The sequence below is a fragment of the Tupaia chinensis genome, unplaced genomic scaffold (genome assembly GCF_000334495.1).
Source record: "Tupaia chinensis unplaced genomic scaffold, TupChi_1.0 Scaffold000276_1, whole genome shotgun sequence".
Classification (NCBI taxonomy): domain Eukaryota; kingdom Metazoa; phylum Chordata; class Mammalia; order Scandentia; family Tupaiidae; genus Tupaia; species Tupaia belangeri.
In genome coordinates, this window is record NW_006159758.1 from 1,418,740 (window position 1) to 1,438,919 (window position 20,180).

Consider the following 20,180-nt stretch of genomic DNA (forward strand, 5'->3'; position numbering starts at 1 on the left):
AGAGAGAAATCAGACCCCAAGGGAGATGGCCATACTGCAATCCCTCTCCTCCATTCTCCTCTAGGGATTCTGAGTGCTCATGCACACATGGCCTGAATTTCTTTCAAGCCACTGGATCCTGGGCCTGAACTACACAGCTGGTCATGTTAGATCCAGCAACCTCAATCTCCATGCCATCCTGCTGGCCCAACCTATACACTTTCAAAGAAAGGATTTGGGACAGCTTTAAATAACTACAGCTCATAACATTTTTATAATTCACGGCCAATTTTAACATAAAGATTTTAGAAAGGAAAATAAAGGTCAGCTCTGTGGCCTGATGGTTAAGACAATCAGATCCCACATGGCCGATCACATAGTTTGAATTCTCCACCATGTGGCTTGAGAAACATGCTGGGCACATATTCATGCATGCCCAAACTCCCAAGAAGAGAGAGAGATAGAAAAGAAGGGATTGTAGCATGACCGTTCTCCATGAGGGATGTTTTTGTTTTCTCCTTTCCCTCTCTTTCTACCTCTATGTCTCTCTCTGCAAGTGACATAGCTTATCGAAAAAAGGGGGAAATAAAAACATTAAACACAACATTATGAAGTTGACCAAAATGAAATGTGTAAGCTTAAATATATTCACTGGAAAAAAAAAAAGATTAAAACTACACGTGGGGTGAGTCCACATGGGGCCTGGGAGCAACTTGGAACTTTGAAGACTGTCGTCCACTGTTCTAGTGGCCTGGGCTCACCCAGCCTGCCCACCGGGGCACTTGACTCCAGTCTGGGCAGGCCTTGGGCAAATCTATCCTCAGGGCCTGGGAGCAACTTTGGGACTTTTGGTACACCAACCCACCCACACGCAGCACTTTAGGACTTGATTCTCTTCACTCAGGTAAATCTCCTTAACTTGTTACCATCTCACCAAGAGCTGAACATTTGGTAGAGGAGCCAAACACCTAATATTACCCATACATAACTGCTCTGACCTGGGAGACAGAGTCCTCCAAGTACGAACATACCTGGGAACCAAGGGTGAAATTTCCTTGGTCAATACTACAGAATCAACTCCAATAAATAGAAAAAAGAGAATATTGCATCAGATGACCAGGAACCAGCACAGATAGTGAAGAAACATGAGAAAACAAGGTGGTGACTCTCCCCCAGATGAACATAGTAGCCCCTCACCAATAGTGGATAGCACAGAGAATTACACAGAAATGTCAGAAAAATATTTCCAAATATTCATACTGACAAAACTCAATGAGATGTCAGAGAAAACAGACCATCAGTTCCAGGAAATGAGAAATCATTTCAGGACATGAAAGAGGAATTTTATTTAAAAAACCCTAAAAAGAACAATTTCAACCAAGAATACTATTATCCAGCAGGATTATCCTTTAAATGGGAAAAACAAAAGTAGTCTTAGATAAACAAAAATTAAAAGAATTCACCAATACTAGACCAGCTCTACAGGAAGTACTGAGGGGAATATTGTAACAGGATAACTAAAGAGAGACAAACAGAAACAAGAGGACAAAACAACAACTGAGGGGACCAGCAGTTGGCGTAATGGCTGTGTCGCTGGACTCCCACGTAGTCGACCGCAGTTCGCGTCCCAGACCCGGTGGCTTAAAACTGCCAGGCGCGTGTGTGTGCGTGCCCAAGATCCCGAGAGGAGAATGGAGGAGAAGGGATTGCGGCATGGCTATCCCCCCTGGGGGGTGATTTCTCGCTTTCTGTCTCTCTGTCTCTCTCTGTCTGGTGAGTGCACGTGCCCTATAACAAAAAACAGCAACTGAGAAAATGACTAACAATATGACAGGGATAAATCTGCAAATATCAATAATAATGTAGAATGTTAATGGATTAAATTATCCCATTAAAGGACAAAGACTGGGGGCCAGCAGGTGGTTAAGGGAGCTGGACTCCCACATGTCTGACCACAGTTTGAGTCCTGGACCTGGAGGCTTACTTTCTCACTTTCCCTCTCGCTCTCTCTCTCTCTCTCTTGCTCTGTCCCTCTCTAGTCAAATTAAAAATAAATAAAGTTCAAGCAGACATAAATGAAATAGAGAACAAAAGAACAATGTACAAAATAAACAAAACCAAAAACTGGTTCTTTGAGAAGATAAACAAAATTGACCCACCATTAGCTAGATTAATCAAGAAGAACAGAGAAAGGAACCAGATAAATCAAATTGGCAAGGAAATAAACTTTATTACAACGGATACAACAGAAATACAAATATCACCAGAGAGTACTATGAGTGACTATATGCCAACAAACGAGAAAACCTAGATGAGATACACAAATTTCTGACATGTATAACTTACCAAGATTGAACCAGGAAGAAACAGAAAGTCTGAATGGACCCATAACAAGTAATGAGAGTGATTCAGTAATAAACAGTCTCCCAACAAGGAAGCCCAGGTCCCAGTGGCTTTACTTCTCTGAATTCTACAAAAGCTTTGAAGAAAAACTAACCCCAATTCTCCTTAAACTATTTCTAAAAATTCAAAAGGAAGGGACTCTCCCAAATTCATTCTATGAAGACTCCATCATCTTAATTCCAAAACCAGACAAGGACATGACATAAAGGAAACGCCTCAGGCCCATACCCCTGATGAATACAGTTGCAAAAATTCTCAACAAGATACTAGCACATCGTATTCAACAACATATTGAAAAGACCAAGTAGGCTTTATTCCAGGGATGCAAGGATGGTTCAACATATGTAAAACAATAAATGTAACACATCACATTAACAAAAGGAAGGATAAAAACCATATGATTATATCCATCAATACAGAAAAAGCATGCAATAAAATACAACATCCCTTCATGATTAAGACTCTCAGCAAAATCAGCATAGAAGGGACATTTGTCAACACAATAAAAGCCAACTATGAGAAACCGATAGCTAACATCATGAATGGGGAAAAGCTTAAAGCTTTTCCACTAAAAACTGGAACAAGACAAGACTGCCTACTTTCTCCACTACTTTTTAACATTGTACTGAAAGTTCTGGCCAATGTCATTAGATGAGCAAGTCAAATAAAAGGCATCCAAACAGGAAAAGAAGAAGTGAAGCTATCCCTACTTATGGATTATATGATGCTATACATATAAAATCCAAAAGAATGCATAAAAAAAAACCTCCTGGAAATGATAAATGAATTTGGTAAAGTGGCAGAATGCAAAATTAACATGCAAAAATCTGTAACATTTTTATACACCAATAATGGACAAACTGAGACAAAATTGAAGAAAGAAATCCCATTTATAAGAGCCACAAAACCAGTAAGATAGCTAGAAATAAATCTTGTCAAAGATCTCTACAAGGAAAATTATGAAACATCAGAAAAAGAAATTTAAAAAATGATATAAAAAAGTGGAAAAATATGCCTTATTCCTGGATTAGAAGAATTAATATAATCAAGATGTTGATCCTAACCAAATTAATATACAAATTTAATGCAATCCCAATGAAACTACCAGAGATATTCCTCACAGAAACAGAAAAAAAAAAACATTAAAAAATTTGTCTGGAAGCATAAAAGGACCCACATTGCCAAAGCAATACTGTGCAAGGGGAATAAAGTAGGAGGCATCTCACTTCCCAACTTGAAAACATATTACAAAACTGTGATAATTAAAATAGTATTGTGTTAGCACAAAAACAGACAGCTCTCTCTGTCTGGCGAGCGCACGCGCCCTATAGCAAAAACCTCTCCAAATAATAATAATAATAATAATAATAAGGTTGGGACCAGAGAAGGTGTAATGGTTACACCTTCTCCCACATGGCTCAGGACCAGGAGGCTTGAAACTGGTACTGAGCACATGTGTATGTGGGCACAAAATCCTGAGAGGAGAATGGAGGAGAAGGGACTACAGTGTGGACATCCCCCAGGGGCTGATTTCTTGCTTTCTGTCTATCTCTGTCTCTCTGGTGAGTTGCACATGCCCTACAGCAAAAATCTCTTTAAAAAAATAATAATGAGGTTAACATATTTACACTCATGGAAAGACCTTTGTTTAGGACCTATTACAACAAAAGAAGCTTCAGAACAAAATACGTAAGGGAAATTTTTTAAACCCTTAATCTACAGATTTGTATATATGGATATGAAGAGGAAAAAATGCACTATAGGAACAAATCAAATCTTAAACTGATTTACTGTAAAGATAAAGAATTGGAGGGGACGGTGAAAGGGGAGGGTGAAATGAAACTTTAAGGGTTTTTTTTTTTTTTCCATGTCATTCCATTAAGACTGAATCTATTTTTGGAAGTTTTATTTATTTAATTTTTTAGGTTTTTGCCATAGGATGTATGCACTCACTGGAGAGACAGAGAGAAAGATAGGAGGAAGGAAAGTGAGAAATCACCCCACTACCTCCCCCGGAAGGATCGCATGCTGCAATCCCTTCTCTCCAGCCTCCTTTCGGGATTTTGAACACACATGCACATGTGCCCAGCATGATTTTTCAAACTGTTGAGTCCAGGACTCAAACCATGGTCGACCATGTGGGAATGCAGTACCTGAACCACCACACCACCTGCTGCTCCTTCCGAAAAGTATTTTTTCACTTTTGTTTACAGAGTGAAAAACTTTTAAGTATAACATGAGATAATACATTATATAAATGTAAGATACATCATGAAATCTATAACTGATGAAACTATACCACTGTGAAGTACTCTTAGTTAATTGCCTTTACAAAGATTGTCTTTAGTATTATATCTTAAGCTATACCCAAAGACTAATTTTTTTTTAATTCTAAGTGAAAACACTGTGTTTTCTGTGTTCAAATGTCAAATATTACTATAGCATTTTTCATTTGTGTACTCAGAACTCTAGGAATATAGTTTAACAAATTTCTGTATTAGATTTCTCTGATACCCCAGGCATGGCCTTTAGTTTCCTTCGTAATGCCATAACTCAGTAACAGGCTTTCATTTACTTTCTAATGCCAGCAAAGGGAAACAATTTTGTCCACCAACCAAGGAACAGTTGAGCAACGTCTAGAGACATCTTTCGATGCTCACAATTGGAGGAAGGGATCCCTACTGGCCTCAGCTGGTAGAGGCCAGAGATAGTGCTAAATACCCTAAAATACACAGAACAGTCCTCTAAAACAAAGAATTATGTGGCCCAAAATGTCAATAGTACTAAGGAAGAAAAATCCTGGTTAGATAAGCAGCTCTATAATCCTCTCTCATTCTCTCTTTCAGTGACTACTGGAATGTCTGCAACTAAGTCAGCGAGTATAATGTTTGTTCTCTCTTTCTAACTTGTCTCTTCTCTTCCCACTACATCCCAGAATGCTATAAGACATCCTAGTTAGCAAGGAATATTGTTCTGGAAAAGTATCAAAAACTTCAGTACGTTTCTAGTAGGTCAATTTATATAGTATAACTCTAAACACTATATTAAATTGAGAATCGACTCATTTATGTTTGAAAAATATAAAGCTTCTTACCTTAAATAGACAACGGCAAATATATTCATATACCATATGTTTTAATGAGCTGATAAGAGACTGAATTCTCTGTTCTGTATTTTCAGAATCCTGTAAATTACAATTTGGAAATTAAAAAACTATTAGAAAATTTATAAATATTTAAAAGGTACCCATAGTTTAATCAGTCTTACAAACTGTTGTTCAAGACTCAAATCCGATTCTAGAATAAGAATACTTGTCCATCAAATTCAAGAGACTAAACAAATACACACATTAATAATCTTTTATACTAATACAATACAAAAACTTGGGTGTCTTTATAGACATATAACTTTCAATAAATAAAAATTATGATCAATTCTAAATAATACAATATAAGTTGAATTTCTCCATACCACTTTGATTTGTACTGAAATTGAAAATACTACCTACATCAGTCTAGTTTAAGTTCAGACTCTAACTTAATATTTTTTAGGTGTTTGCCGTAGGGTACATGCACTTGTTGGAGAGGGACAGAGACAGAGAGAGGGGAGGCCCACATTGTAATCCTCCATTCTCCTCTCCGGATTTTGGGCATTCATGCACATGTGTCCAGTGTAAATTTGAAGCTGCTGAATCTGGGGCTCAAACAGCAGTAGGTAATGTGGCAGTCCAGTGCTTCAGCCAGTATACCACCTGCTGACCCCCTAAGAGGACTATTAAAATATGTAAAAGTATCTATTGTTGGTTAACATATAGATGGAAAAAGGTACTCTCACTGATCAGTTTAATACACCAATAGTACATATTTCTGATGGATATTTAGATAATACTTGTTAAAAGGCATACAAATGTACATTTTTGCCCCAGCTATCCAAGTCTAGGACTTTACCTAAGAAAATAATCGGAGAAGCAAAACACTGGCAGGGGTGGAAGGCACACATACATCTGTAGCTGCTTTAAAATCTGTTCCCAAAGTCTTTGATACTCCTTCCACCAAGCGGTGAAGTTTATTTCTCATTCCCCATGAATCTCAGCAGGCATGTGACTACGTCAGCCAATTCAATACAGCAGAAATGACACTGACTTAAGATTGTTATAAAAGGTGAACATCTTCTGTCTTATTCACTGGAATCCACATCTGGTGCCCCAAGCTGTAATGTAAGTCCCTCTACACTGTGCTGTCAGGAAGCCAAGACTCCTGGAGAGCTGCTGCAGTGAGCAGTCCTACTCAAGTCTTCCCACCACGGGCACCAGACAGGCAAGTGAAGCTCCTCTCCCTGCCTTCCACTCTAAAGTGCTCCCAGCTAAGGTCCCAGGCACTGTAAAATAGACAGGCCATCCCTGCGGTGTCTGATCCAATTTCTCACCGAAACCATGAGTATAAGAAAATGATTTTAGGCTAGGCCATGGTGGGGCAGAGAGTACGGGTGCTACTGTGCAATGCTGGAAGCCATATGGAAGGACCCTGGTTCTCATCCAGCACAGGGCATTTGAGCATTCTCATAGGCATACTGTGCTCCCAGTGGGGAGGATCACAACAAGAAGACCCTTTTATGGTTGACTGACTCTATCTTTCTCTCTCTCTTAGAAAACAGGGAATTTCTTTTAGTTTTTCGATATAGGTTCCATGCACTTACCACAGAGAGAGAGACAGAAAGAGGTAAAGTAAGAAATCACCCCCCTAGGGCCACGCAGTATACACACACACACACACACACACACACACACACACACACTTTAATGGCTTTAAATCTGCCAAATTTGAGGTCATGCGATACTCCACAGAGATGACCAGAACAATGGCCAAATAGGAGGTGGTTAAATAAAGTATGCTATCGCTGCAAAATCTCTTAAAAATATTGTGTAGGTTTAGTTTCACTGACATGAAAGTCATCCACAATATACTAATGTTTTTAAAACATAGTCTGATACATTTTGTATAAAATAATTTGGAATCCTTTAATATATTTTCTCTCTTTTAAGAGTATAAGCTTGATAAAGCAGTATACACAGTTATATTTCATTAGCTAGAAAAATATCAATACCTTCCACACATTACAGTCTCAACCAAGGATATACAATAAAATATTAAATATTGTTTTCCCCAGGTAATTGAATGATGTGCATAATTTATTTATGCCTTTATAATCATTAGTTTTTTTAGTGCTCATGTATTACTTATTAATTTATACTCAGAATAAAAACGAGTTCCACTATAAAAGACTGCCATATTAGAATCGTTTGAACATAAAATCAGATTAAGAAATTCACTTCTTTTAAATATAGTTTAAAAGAGTTAGATGTAATCTTTTGAAATATAATTTTATGTAAGTTTTATCAGGAAATTTCTGCTATAATTTAAGTACCTGGTAAACTGATCTCTCTAATTAAGTCTTAGCTATAAGGTAACTAACAGTTTACCTGTTCGTTTTGCAAAGCTCTTTGGAAAAGTCGAAGAAATGCGGCCAAACTGAAACGGTACATGTTATTAATTTTGGACAAATCCGAGATAATGAAGTACATCTTGCTGGCACTTTCAGCCAGAGGGAGATAGGCGTCCCGCTCCTGTGGATCATTTGGAAGGGGTGGAGGAAAGGGAAGAAAACGCCTCAGTATTAGTGCTTTACTGCCACCTACAGACCACTAGGCACATATTTAGCCACAGCCTTACTTTTCTACACACGTATAACAAATGGAGATGACAAATCAAAAATTTCTAACTAACAGAATGTTACAACTAGCAGGATCTAGTTTTTCTTATCTTATGAAGCTGAGGACAATGTATGTCTCAGCCTGTTCAGCCTCCTACAAAATAAAATACAGCTGAATTGGCTCACAAGAGTATTTTATTTCTCCCAGTTCTAGATGCTTGGGCAATCTAAGATCAAGATGCCAACTAATCTAGTGTCTATAAAGGCCTGTACCATGATCCATAAAAACAGCTACTTTTTGCTATGTCACCATGTGGTGGAAGGGACAAACAAGTTTCCTCAGCTCTTCTTTATAAGGGTGTTAATCCCTTTCATGAGGACTCCACCTTCAAAATCTAATCACCTCCCCAATTCAAATCTCTTTAATATATAAATTTTGGGGGAATATAAACAGTTAGACCATGGCAACATATTTTATTTTTGTAAGAATAACTTAATTATTTTTTATTCGCTATAGGACACATGCACTTGCCAGAGACAGACGGGGTGGTTGAGAAAGCAGTCCCCAGGTCCAGGACATGAATGGGGGTCCTCCAGCACCCTAACCACCATGCCACCTGCTGTCCCCAACAATATACTTTAAAGAATTTTTCCATTCAGATGGCAGAGCTAGAAGTGGTTCATGGATTGTATTTTTTTTTTTTTAGTAGAGGTTTTAGCCTTAGGGCATGGGCACTCACTAGGGAGAGAAAGAGAGAGACTGAGACAGTGAGAGGGAAAGTAAGAAATCACTCCCCAGGAGAGATGGCCATGCTGTAATCCCTTCTCCTCCATTCTCCTCCTGGGATCTTGGGCACACATACACATGTGCCCAGCATGCTTTTTCAAGTCACTGAGTCCAGGACTTGAACCATGATCAGCAATGTGGGAGCCCAGCGATGTAACCACTACACTATCTGCTGGCTCCCATGGATTGCTTTTAATGAAGATTAAGTGCACTTGTATTAGTGAAGAGAAGTCGGGTCGAATGGTAAACAGTTGCAATTAGACAACAGATGATGCAACTTTATATTTTAAAAGACCATCAGTTTAGGTAATGGAAGGGGTATAGCACTATTAAGCTCTCTGTGAAGTGGAGAAAAGCTTGAACTATGTGTGAAACTGGTGGATGGGACTGGGGCTGACAAGACATTGATGAAAATAAAGGCACAGAAGAAAACTGTAATGGGTGTCCACATTATGATAATAAAGCACCCACATGTTTCAATATGAGAAAAGAAGAGCCAGTAACTAGAGAAGTTTTCAATATGACAGAACATAAAGATGATAGAAATAAGAGAATCATAGGATTAAATGGCCTCGAGATTCTGAATGAACTCTAGATGTTTCTCCGTCTTATAGAAGCACTGGGATTACATATATGATATTGGTAAATTTTTATATGTGACTCAGCAACGTCTGTTCGAAAGGGAAGGCACAGAAAATTCATAATTGTTTTGGGGAAAAAAATGACATCTATAAAGTCTAATGTAGGTAAAGAAGGTGGGATGACTGGATTGGAATCAGGCTATAAATATGCTTGTACTCTGGTTTTGACAGCACTCTTTCTGAAGTGAAGGAATAATAATAGATAAGTGTAAACTCTGAGCAAGGGCTGAGAAGTACAGGAAACCAAAGCAAACCAAAATAAAACCAAAAAAAGTCAATGAAGGGAATGGGAAAGAATTTAAAAAATGTCAGTGAGGGCTCGGGTCATGATGGAGCCTGGGAATTCAAAGGAACATTAATTTGTCTGGTTGTTGTATAACTTTGCCCAGCAAAGCTCAGTTACGAGAATGGAGAAGGGGGAAAAAATAATTGTATTGTTGTAGGTTGGAATTTTGTTAAAGAAAATATCCAAAGAATACAAGGAATTTAAAGCCATTAATAACAAAATACTTCACATCATTGCACTCATTGAGTTCAGAAAAAATAGGGAAGTAAAATCTTCTTAATGGAAAAAATGGGTTATGACTTTTTATTTAACCTGTCTTAATTTAAGACAAGTTCCAAGAATGGCATAGATGTTCTCTAACACTCATTTCAGTATGCTCATCTTCAATTTCAGAATTACAGCTCTATCTTAGATAATATTATGCCCAAATCAGTAGAAATTTCCAGAGTATACAGACAAATAGTCTTCTCCTTGACGTGCCCAACAACTTCTTTGCCTCTCTACATTAATGAGAAATTGACCCCAGGCTCTGGTGGTTTTGAATGACTTTCTTTTTTTGATACCATCTTCCCCTGAAGACCTGCATTGCTATTTTTATCATATTGATGTAAGTAATTAAGAAAATATGATATAACTTCACAAAGAAGGAAATAATTACTTGATCAAGAGAAATCTGGAGTTTGTAGGACTCTTTAAGTGATTCTTGAATAAGTGCACTGCTTGCTTTTGTCTGATTCAATGACTCAATCAAATCCTTATTTTCCAAAATATTGCCTTGAGATGTGGCAAGTGTCTATAGAAAAAATTAATAAAGCGATATAAGTATTAATACACACAATAAAATAATCAACTAGTGGACACCTAAATTAACTAGCATTAATTTGATTATGCTTATGGAAACAAGTTATTTTAGAAAAATTTCAACATTTTATAGATTTCTTCTATTCAAGCAACATAGTAAAGTGTTGTATGATAAACTCATTACCAAAGCATCACAGATGTATAATTTTATCAATCAAATAAAAACTGCTTAAAATTACAGATTAAATCACAATTTCATTCTAATTTTAATATCCCTTGAAGTTCTAAGTATATAATAAAACAATGCAGTATAAATAAATCATTATTTACAAATTGTTTATCTTAAACATTACTCCTTAAGATCTTATATACCAAAAGATAAACCTTTTTTTCTACCTGAATTTTTAACTTTAAGATTTCTACTAGGGGCCAACAGGTGGCGTGCTGGTTAAAGTGCTGGAATTCCCACATGGCCAACTGTGGTTCAAATCCTGGACCTGGTGGCTTGCTTTCTCCTTTTCTCTCTCTCTTTTTCTTGCAAAACTCATGTGAAAAAATAATAAATTAATTAATTCTTTAAAAAATGATTTACACTAACATGCCTTTGGCAGAAAAAAAGCTTTCTGAAAATATTGTTAATTTAAAAATAACATGTTTATTTATATTCATTATTAAAGAATAAAAGTGACATCAAAATATTCTACAATTGGGCAATGTAGAATATAGCCCAATTTTACCTCTAGAAGTGATTCCTCAAGCTTGGCAAGCTGTATTTTCTTATCTTCTTCCTGTTGCAGTAGTTTTGTTTTCTGTTCCTCTAAATCGGGTTTCTCATGTTGAATGGTTAAAGCTAAAAGCTTTTGGGGAGGGGAAACAAGGCAACATAATTCCAGCAATAAGGTTTAAAATAAAACAAAAACTTCTCACAAATAAGTCTTGTGCTTGACCAAATATTATAATATTACATATTATAGTATTATGATACTGTATTACCTTATTTTATTTTTTTAATTAAACATGAGATACTTTCATAATTATATCTGATGAAAGAGACCAAAAAAAATACTTAAACCAACCAAAAAAAGTTAAATATTATAAGAAAGCTGGGAGAAATGGCATTCCTTAACAGCCCAATTAGTAATATTTAATTCTAAATATTGGGGCCAGCAGATGGCGTAATGGTTATGTCGCTGGATTCCCCTGTGGTTAACGCAGTTCAAGTCCCAGACCCAGTGGCTTAAACTCATGCTGGGCATGTGTGCGTACTTGCCTCAAATCCCAAGAGGATAATGGAGGAGAAGGGATTGCAGTGTGGCCATCCCCCCCCGGGGGGGGGGTGATTTCTTCCTTTCTGTCTGTCCATCACTCTCTCTCCAGTGAATGCACATGCCCTATAGCAAAAAAATCTCTCAAAAAGATTAGTTCTAAATATCTAATCTATGAAAGCTAGTATTCTTTAATGGGTAAGTACTCACATTAAGAAATAAAAAGAGGGCCAGTAGGCAACATATTGGTTAAGATGACTGGTTCCAATGTGGTTGACTAAGGACCTGGCAGCCTGATAAAAGTGCTGGGAGCATACCTGTGTGCCCCCAGTCCCAAAAAGAGAAAGGAGGAGAAGAGATTGTGGCATGGCCATCCCCCCCTGGGATGAGTGCTTTTTTTGCTTTCCCTCTCTATCTCTCTGGCAAGCACCTAGAACCTCTGGAAAAACTGAAAAACAAAACAACAGAAAAAGGAAAGACAAATAACTAGAGTTGATAGGATATGGAAGAAGTAGACCTCTTCATCCTGCAGCCATTTTGGAAAAGTTTGTCCATTCCTCAAATTGTTAAATAAGAAATTAATATAAAAATCAAGAATTTCACTAAAAAACCTTAGAACTGTACACTTTAAGTTGGCAATTGTATGGTGTATGTGAATTGTTTATGTTAAAGTTAACTGTTTAGCTGTTAAAAAATTGCTATTTCAAAATTGTTAAATTTGTTAATTTAAATAGGGCATGACATTAGTGTAAAATACATAATTCAAAATCTGTTGTATAGGGCTGGCCCAGTGGCTTACCAGTTAATGGATCCCATGTGGCCAACCACGGTTCAAATTCCAGTCCTAGCAACTTGAAAAACACCCAGGGAGTGTGTGTGTGTGTGTGTGCATGCATGTGTGTAGCTCAAATCCTGACAAAAGGGATTGTAGCATGACCATGCCCTACTGGATGACCATGCCCCATTGGATGGTGCTCTCTATGTGGCAAGTGCACACTCTCTCTAGCAATTTAGAAAAAAAATCTATATGCGTCTTTTCTTAGTTATTGCTAAAGTAAGACTTGCGTGTTCTTTTCAGCAAATTACTGTAAGAGATCTTTCAGACAGAAGAAGCAGGTCTATCAATTAAGTCAACCAAGAGTTTAGTGATTGCTACTGTCTTATTTTTAAGAAAGTAAGTCAATCAAAATATACTGTCCATAAAAAGATACTCAGTGATGGCATGATAAGATAAAAAATTTTGAAAGAAGTTTTAAAATTACAAAAAATGTAAAAATTGCTTTAAATATGCATGCCATCATATAAATCAAAAGAATAAAAATTATTAGATGGGTAAATAATTGGCTGATAGTCAAAAAGTCAACTGGCACAATCTTTTTCCCCTAGATTTTTGCCATAGGGTAAATGTACTCACCAGGGAGAGACAGAGAGGGAAAGTGAGACATTACCCCCCAGAGAGAAACAGTCATACCGTAATCCCTTCCCCTTCATTCTCCTCTCAGAATTCTGGACACAGATGCACATGTATCTGTTGTGTTTTTCAGTCCACTGGTCTTGGACTGAAACTACAGAGTTGGTCACATGAGATCCAACATCTAACTACCACAAAACCTGCGGGACCTACCACTATATAAAGAGAAAAAATTAGTGGGAAAATAGATAAGTAAAGTCTACACATGAGAAATAATTTTGAAATTCAAGTAATAATTCCAAACTAGAAAGAGCAACACACACATAAACTGAATTCAAAGATACATATGTTCTAAAGTGGTTAAAGAAAGAAAGAAAGAAAGAAAGAAAGAAAGAAAGAAAGAAAGAGGCTTAAAAATCAAAGACCCCTAACTAGCTGAAGTCAACAAAACACAATTTTCACAATTTAAAAAAATGGATTATTAATTTTTTTTATTTTTCAAAAGAATTATTTCATTTAACTTTATTTATTTACTTTATTTTGACCAGAGAAAAGAAACAGACAGAGAGAGAGAGAGAGAAATTGAGAAAGCAAGCTGCCAGATCCAGGACTCAAACTGTGGTTAGCCATGTGGGAGTCCAGCACCCTGAACCACCATGCCACCTGCCAGCCCCAAGGATTCTTAATTTCTATGATCCATCCAACTCTTGAATTCTGCCATGTATGAAAGAAATAAACTATAAAATTAAAATTATATTAGAATAACCAGTATTTTGACATTAGTAGCAAAAATACAAATCTAATACAGGGGATAAATGAAAGAAGTCTGAATGCTACACACTAACCTGCCAGTATATTTTTAAACTTATAAATTTAAATACTAATCAGTTTACCAAAAATACCTTCCCACTCAAAATATATGGTAAGTATAGAAAACTACAAAAGAGTCTAAGGTAACTTATAATTGTCTATATATACCTGCCCTCGTAATCCACTTCTTGTGGTAGTAAAGTTAACCTCAGTAACAATGGAAGCTGCATCCGGTGGGATAAAAGGATTTGGGTTTCTTGTTGATAAAAAAAGCCGGAATTCTTCATTGTAGTCAATGACTTTGTCACCTATTTGTACCACATAACGTGGTCCTATTATTAAAAAAAAAAAAAAAAAAAAAATTAGTTGGCCTGGTTCTTCTGTTTTTGCTCCATAACATTTAAAATGACAAGTTTTAAGTACCTCTAAATATTTATAGACTTCTCAGTAGAGTATGAAAGACAGGAAAAATTAGGGTACCAAAGATACTATTAGAATTCTTGATAAGTCAACACTTAAAAAAGCAAGGATTAATAATCTTCATTAAACAATTCTGGGATACCAAAGCATCAAAGGAATATCTACTTATATATGGTATGGTTTTAATGTTGATTACATGTTTCCTTTTCAAAATTTTTCAGAAATAGCTGATTATAGATACAAAATAGAAATCCTCAATCATATGTTATTCTCCAACTATATTAATTTAAAAGTTTTTCTTGTACTAGCATTTAACATATACTATTTGAGGACAGGTTTTAAAAAACTAGGATTATCGTCATATAAGTAATTTTAAAGATATTCATTACAAAATGAAAATTTACAGACTGGGAAAATATACTCGCAAAATGTACATCAGATAAGGGGTTAATATCCAAAATATATAAAGAACTCACATGAGAGAATTTCAAAAAGTTTGTGGGAAAAAGGAATTAAAGTACAAGTTTTAATGTAAACATTTTTTTAAAATAGTTTTTTTCATAATATGCATCTACATGAATTTTTTGAAGACCCCTGTACAAGTTGACAGCAGAAAACAACTCAATTGGAAAAGGGGAAAAGATCTTAATAGATATTTCTTCAAAGAAAGCATAAAACTGGCCTACAGGTATATAGAAAAGGTTCTCAACATTGCTAATCATCAGACAAATCCAAATCAAAACCACTATGACCTACACTTCCATCCATTAGGATGGCTATTATCAAAAAGAGAAGCAATAACAAATGTTGGCAAGGGTGTGGAGAAACTGGAACTATTGGTGGGAATATAGATTGGTATAATCATGATGAAAAACAGCAAGGAAGTTCCCAAAGAATGAAAAGTTAAACTGTAAAATAACTAGTAATTCTTTTTCTGCCATAGGGTGAGCACCATCACGCCCACTAGTAATTCTTTTTCTGAGTATACATTCAAAGGAAACAAAATTACAACCTCATAGAGAGATGTACACTCCAATGTTCTACAGCTTTATTCATGATAGTCAAGTTAGAAAACATAAATGTTATTCAATGGACAACTGGATGAAGAAAATGTGGTATGTAGAGTATATACAGTGGAATATTATTCAGTTATTAAAATGGAGATCCTACCATTTTTCCCAACACTGATAAACCTTATGGTAAGTGAAACAAGCCAGACACAGAAAATTATTGTATGATCTCACTTATATGTAAACTATTTTTTAAAAAATCGAATATACAAGGACAGAGAATAAAACAGTGGTTACTAGGAGCTACGTAGAGAGGGAAAATGATGGAAAGATGTAGGGGCCAAATAGTGATGCAACAGTAAAACACAATTGTATGTGAGGCAATTCCACATAGGAAGATTCTCAGTTCCTACCTGGAATTCTCCCTGAGTACACCAGTCACACACATGCCCATGATCCTGAGTGGGCTGAAGGTTGGAGGTGTATTGTGGCATTAAGACCTTATTGGGGGGTGCTTTTACTATCTGTTTCTTGCTTACAAATAAATAAACATTTTCTTTTTAATGGCAAGATGTAACTCAAAAGATACAGAACAGCAGGTGTGCAGGATAATTAAGTCTAAAGACATAAAGTACAGCACGAGAACAATAGATAATAAAACCGTATTGTGAGACCAGCAGATGGCATAATGATTATGTCACTGGACTCCTACATAGTTGACTATGGTTCAAGTCCCAAACCTGGCAGCTTGAAACTCACGCTGGGTGCACTTGTGTGCATCACCAAAGTCATAGAAGAGAATGAAGGAGAAGGGATTGTGGCGTGGTCATCCCACTGGGGGGGGGGTGACTTCTCACTTTCTGTGAAAATAGGCATCCTGTAGCAAAGAATCTCAAAACAAAAACAAAAACAAAAACAACAAAAAAAAGTATTTGAGATATTTGCTAAAGGAGTCGATTTTAGCTGCTCTTGTCACACAAACAGGAGATAACTATTTTTTGTCTTCTTTTAAGAATAATTTTATTTAACTTTATTCATTTTTTATTTGACCAGAAAGGAACAGAGGGAGAGAGAGATGGGGAAAGTGAGAAAGCAAGCCACTAGGTCCAGGACTCACATTCAGTCATGTGAGAGTCCAGTGCCCTTAACCACTACGTCACCTGCGGGCCCCAGAGATAACTATTTAAGATGATAGGTATGTTAATTTGCTTCACAATAGTAACCATTATATCTATATGCATACCGTAACATGTCATACGCTATAAAAATATACAATAAAATTTATTATAAAATAATACCAACAGAAAAGATTCAAAATGAAAGAATGGAAAATTATGTACCATGCAAACACTGGCCCCAAAGCATAGAGTAATCATTCTAACATAAGGCTCTAAAATTTGAGACAAATCTTCAGGTAAAAGAAGGGCACTGCATAATGATAAATAAAATAACTGAACAAGAAGTTACCACATTGGAGACAGCAGGTGGCATGGTGGTTGAAGCATTGGACTCCCACATGGCTGACTGTGGTTCAAGTCCTGGACTCGGAGGCCTGAAATTCAATCCAGGCACATGTGTATGCATGCCCAAAAATCCCATGAAGAGAATGAGGAAAGGATTTGGCAGGGTCAACCCCCCAAGGGATGTTTTCTTACTTTCTCTCTCTCTCTCTGGGTCTCTGGTGAGCAAACATGCCCTGAGGGAAAAAAAATTATCTCTAAAAAAAAAAAGTTATCACATTTGTATATAGGTATCTATGCATCCAATAATAAATTAATATCATCTCAATACATGATAAAGCAAATAGAAAACAAACAAACCCAGTAGAATATAGATTTGAACACCACAATTAACTAACTTAATTGACTTTAGAGAAAATCAAACCAAGCTAGAGCAAAGTTTGCACAGTTTTCACATGTATACAGAACAGTTATAAAAATCAACCTAATGTCAGACCATAAAGAAAGCTTAACTAAAATTTTAAAAGTTAAAACATTTCATGTTAAGTACTCTGACAACAGCTGTAAGCTAAATAAAAATCAGTAACAAAAAAGATAACTAGAAAATCTCCAACCACCTGGAAATTAAACAACAAAATGCTAAGTACTTTATGAGTCAAAGAAGAAAGCGAAACTTCTGCTATGAGACTGAAGAAGGTTCTAGAGGAGCCAGGTGGTAGCTTAGCAATAACGCAACTGAACCCACATGGGAAAGGTCCCTGAGCACGCCAGACATAAACACACATGCCCACGATCTGCGCTGAGACTGGCAGTAGATCACAGCATGAAAACCCTGTCATGGGGTGCCTGTCTTCTCTGTCTCTCTCTCCCTCTCTCTCATACAAGAAATAAATAAATGAAGATAAAAATCTAAAAAATTAAATAGAGAAAACTGAAACAGAGGGAAATTTATAGACATAAATGCATATAAAATAAAAAAGTTAAAATTAAATATAACTATTTCGATTTTCCATCTCAAGAATCCAAAAAGAACCCAAATATAAGAAAAATTACATTAATTAAATAATAAAAGCAAAAGTCAATTTTAAAATATGAAATAAACCATAATTAAAGGTTGATACTTTGAAAACATTACCAATATTAATAAATCTCTTACTAAAATTGATGGAGGGAGAAGAGATTAAAACTGACCAAAATTGAGGCCAGCAGGTTGCATGGTTGGTTAAGGTGCTGGATCACACATGGTCAATTCTGTGGTTCAAGTACCAGATCTAGTGACCTGAAAACCACACTGGTCACGTGAGCTTGAGTGTCCATAATCCGAAGAGAATGGAAGAGAAGGAATTGCAGTGTGGCCTTCTCCCCCTGGGGGATAATTTCTCTCTCTTCCTCTTTCTCTTCTCTCTCTCTCCCCAGCTAGTGCACATGCTCTATGGCCAAAAATAAATAAATAAAATAAAAATGATCAGTATCAGGGAAAAGCAAACAGCACTACAAACCTAAAATACATTAAAAAGGTCTGGGATCAGCAGGTGGCATAATGACTACGTTCCTGGACTCCCACATAGTCGACTGAGGGCTGAGCCCCGGACCAACAGCTTAAAACTCATGCCAGGAGAAGGGATTGTTGTGTGGCCATTCTCCCTGGGGGTGACTTCTCACTTTCGGTCTCTGTTCCTCTTTGTCTCTCCAGCAAGCACATGCCCTATAGCAAAAACTCCTCTACAAAAAAAAAAAAAAAAAAAAAAAAAGTGTGAGAACATCATTTTAAAAATACAGCAGGGCAAGTCCCATAGCAACCTGTGCAGAGAAAGCCATATCCCACATGGCTGACCAGGGTTCAAGTCGAGGCTCCATCAACTTCCTGCCAGCCACACATAAGAGTACCCAGGATCCAGACAGATGTAATACTGTTAGAAAAACAACTGCGGCATGACCTGGACCATTGTGAAGTGGGGGTGAGGATGTTTTCTCTTTTTCTGTCTCTCAGTCTTACTCTCTGTCTCTTGTGTACATACATGCATGGTGTGATGAGACCCTGGTGGGTGCTTCTCATTCCACCTCCCTCACCCTCCCCTCATATACATACATATGTTATCGTTAAAATTTAAAAAAAAAACTTGTATTTGTATTTTTATACAAGGTGACAGTGCTACACAATTTGATTTCTCTAAGTTTTAGAAATCAGAGCTGCTTGGAGTCGGCAGATGGCATAGTGGTTAAGGCGCTGGACACACACAGCCAAGCATGGTTCAAGTCCTAGACTTGGCAGCTTATTTTCTTGCTTTCTCTCTCACTCTCTCTCTGTTCCTCTGTGGTCAAATTGAAAAGATAATAATGATAATAAAATTAAATAAAATAATTCTTAAAAAAAAAGAGAGAAAGAAACAAATCCGTGCTGCTTAAACATTCACTATAGAAATCAAAACTTAAACCAGGAAGTAGCCACCATTGCTTCCACAGTGCCTGACATTACAATACCATAAAATTGCTGCCATAACTGATACTTAATATACACTGGGATACTGCTAATAACTACTAATGATTTATCTTTTATATTTCTGTGGGAATAAGACCAAAATCAGTTCATCTATTTTATGCAATATACCTTTACATTTCTAAACTCTTCAGAAATATATTTTTATCTCAGGAAAAGCCAAGTACTATGCAAATTGCCACATAGCTCCAAATTCCATTATATACGTAGTATGTTGATAATGGCCTCCACTGAGAAAACTAATCACATTGTATTATATATCACGCAGGCATAGCTAACTCAAGATGAAAGAGACTTAAATGAAGACAAATGTAAAATTCTGCCACCCAAACGACCAGTGGACATAGCCCAAGGAAACATGCCAAAGCCCATTAAGAATAAACAGCTGGGAACCAGCAGTTAGCATAATGGCTATGTCGCTGGACTCCCACGTAGTCAACCACGGTTCGCATCCCGGACCTGGTGGCTTAAAACTCACGCTGGGCGCGTGTGCGTGCATGCCCAAGATCCCGAGAGGAGGGTGGAGGAGAAGGGATTGCGGCGTGACCATCCCCCCTGGGGGGTGATTTCTCGCTTTCTGTCTCTCTGTCTCTGTCTGTCTGTCTGGCGAGCGCACGCGCCCTATAGCGAAAACCTCTAAAATAAAATAAACTCACGCCAGGCGCGTGTGCGTGCGTGCCCAAGATCCCAAGAGGAGAAGG

General features: G+C 36.9%; 1 protein-coding gene across 1 annotated transcript in view; it reads right to left on the bottom strand.

Annotated features, from left to right (window-relative positions):
- LOC102487405 (cytoplasmic dynein 2 heavy chain 1) overlaps positions 1-20,180 on the bottom strand; it is a gene marked incomplete at its 5' end in the record, with an annotated part of 254,523 nt that overhangs the window by 118,188 nt on the left and 116,155 nt on the right. Inside the window, 5 exons of the mRNA XM_006150080.2 lie at positions 5,477-5,566; positions 7,862-8,005; positions 10,464-10,598; positions 11,344-11,463; positions 14,261-14,424. Coding sequence (XP_006150142.1) covers positions 5,477-5,566; positions 7,862-8,005; positions 10,464-10,598; positions 11,344-11,463; positions 14,261-14,424 — 653 coding nt within the window. The remainder of the gene's footprint in view (positions 1-5,476; positions 5,567-7,861; positions 8,006-10,463; positions 10,599-11,343; positions 11,464-14,260; positions 14,425-20,180) is intronic.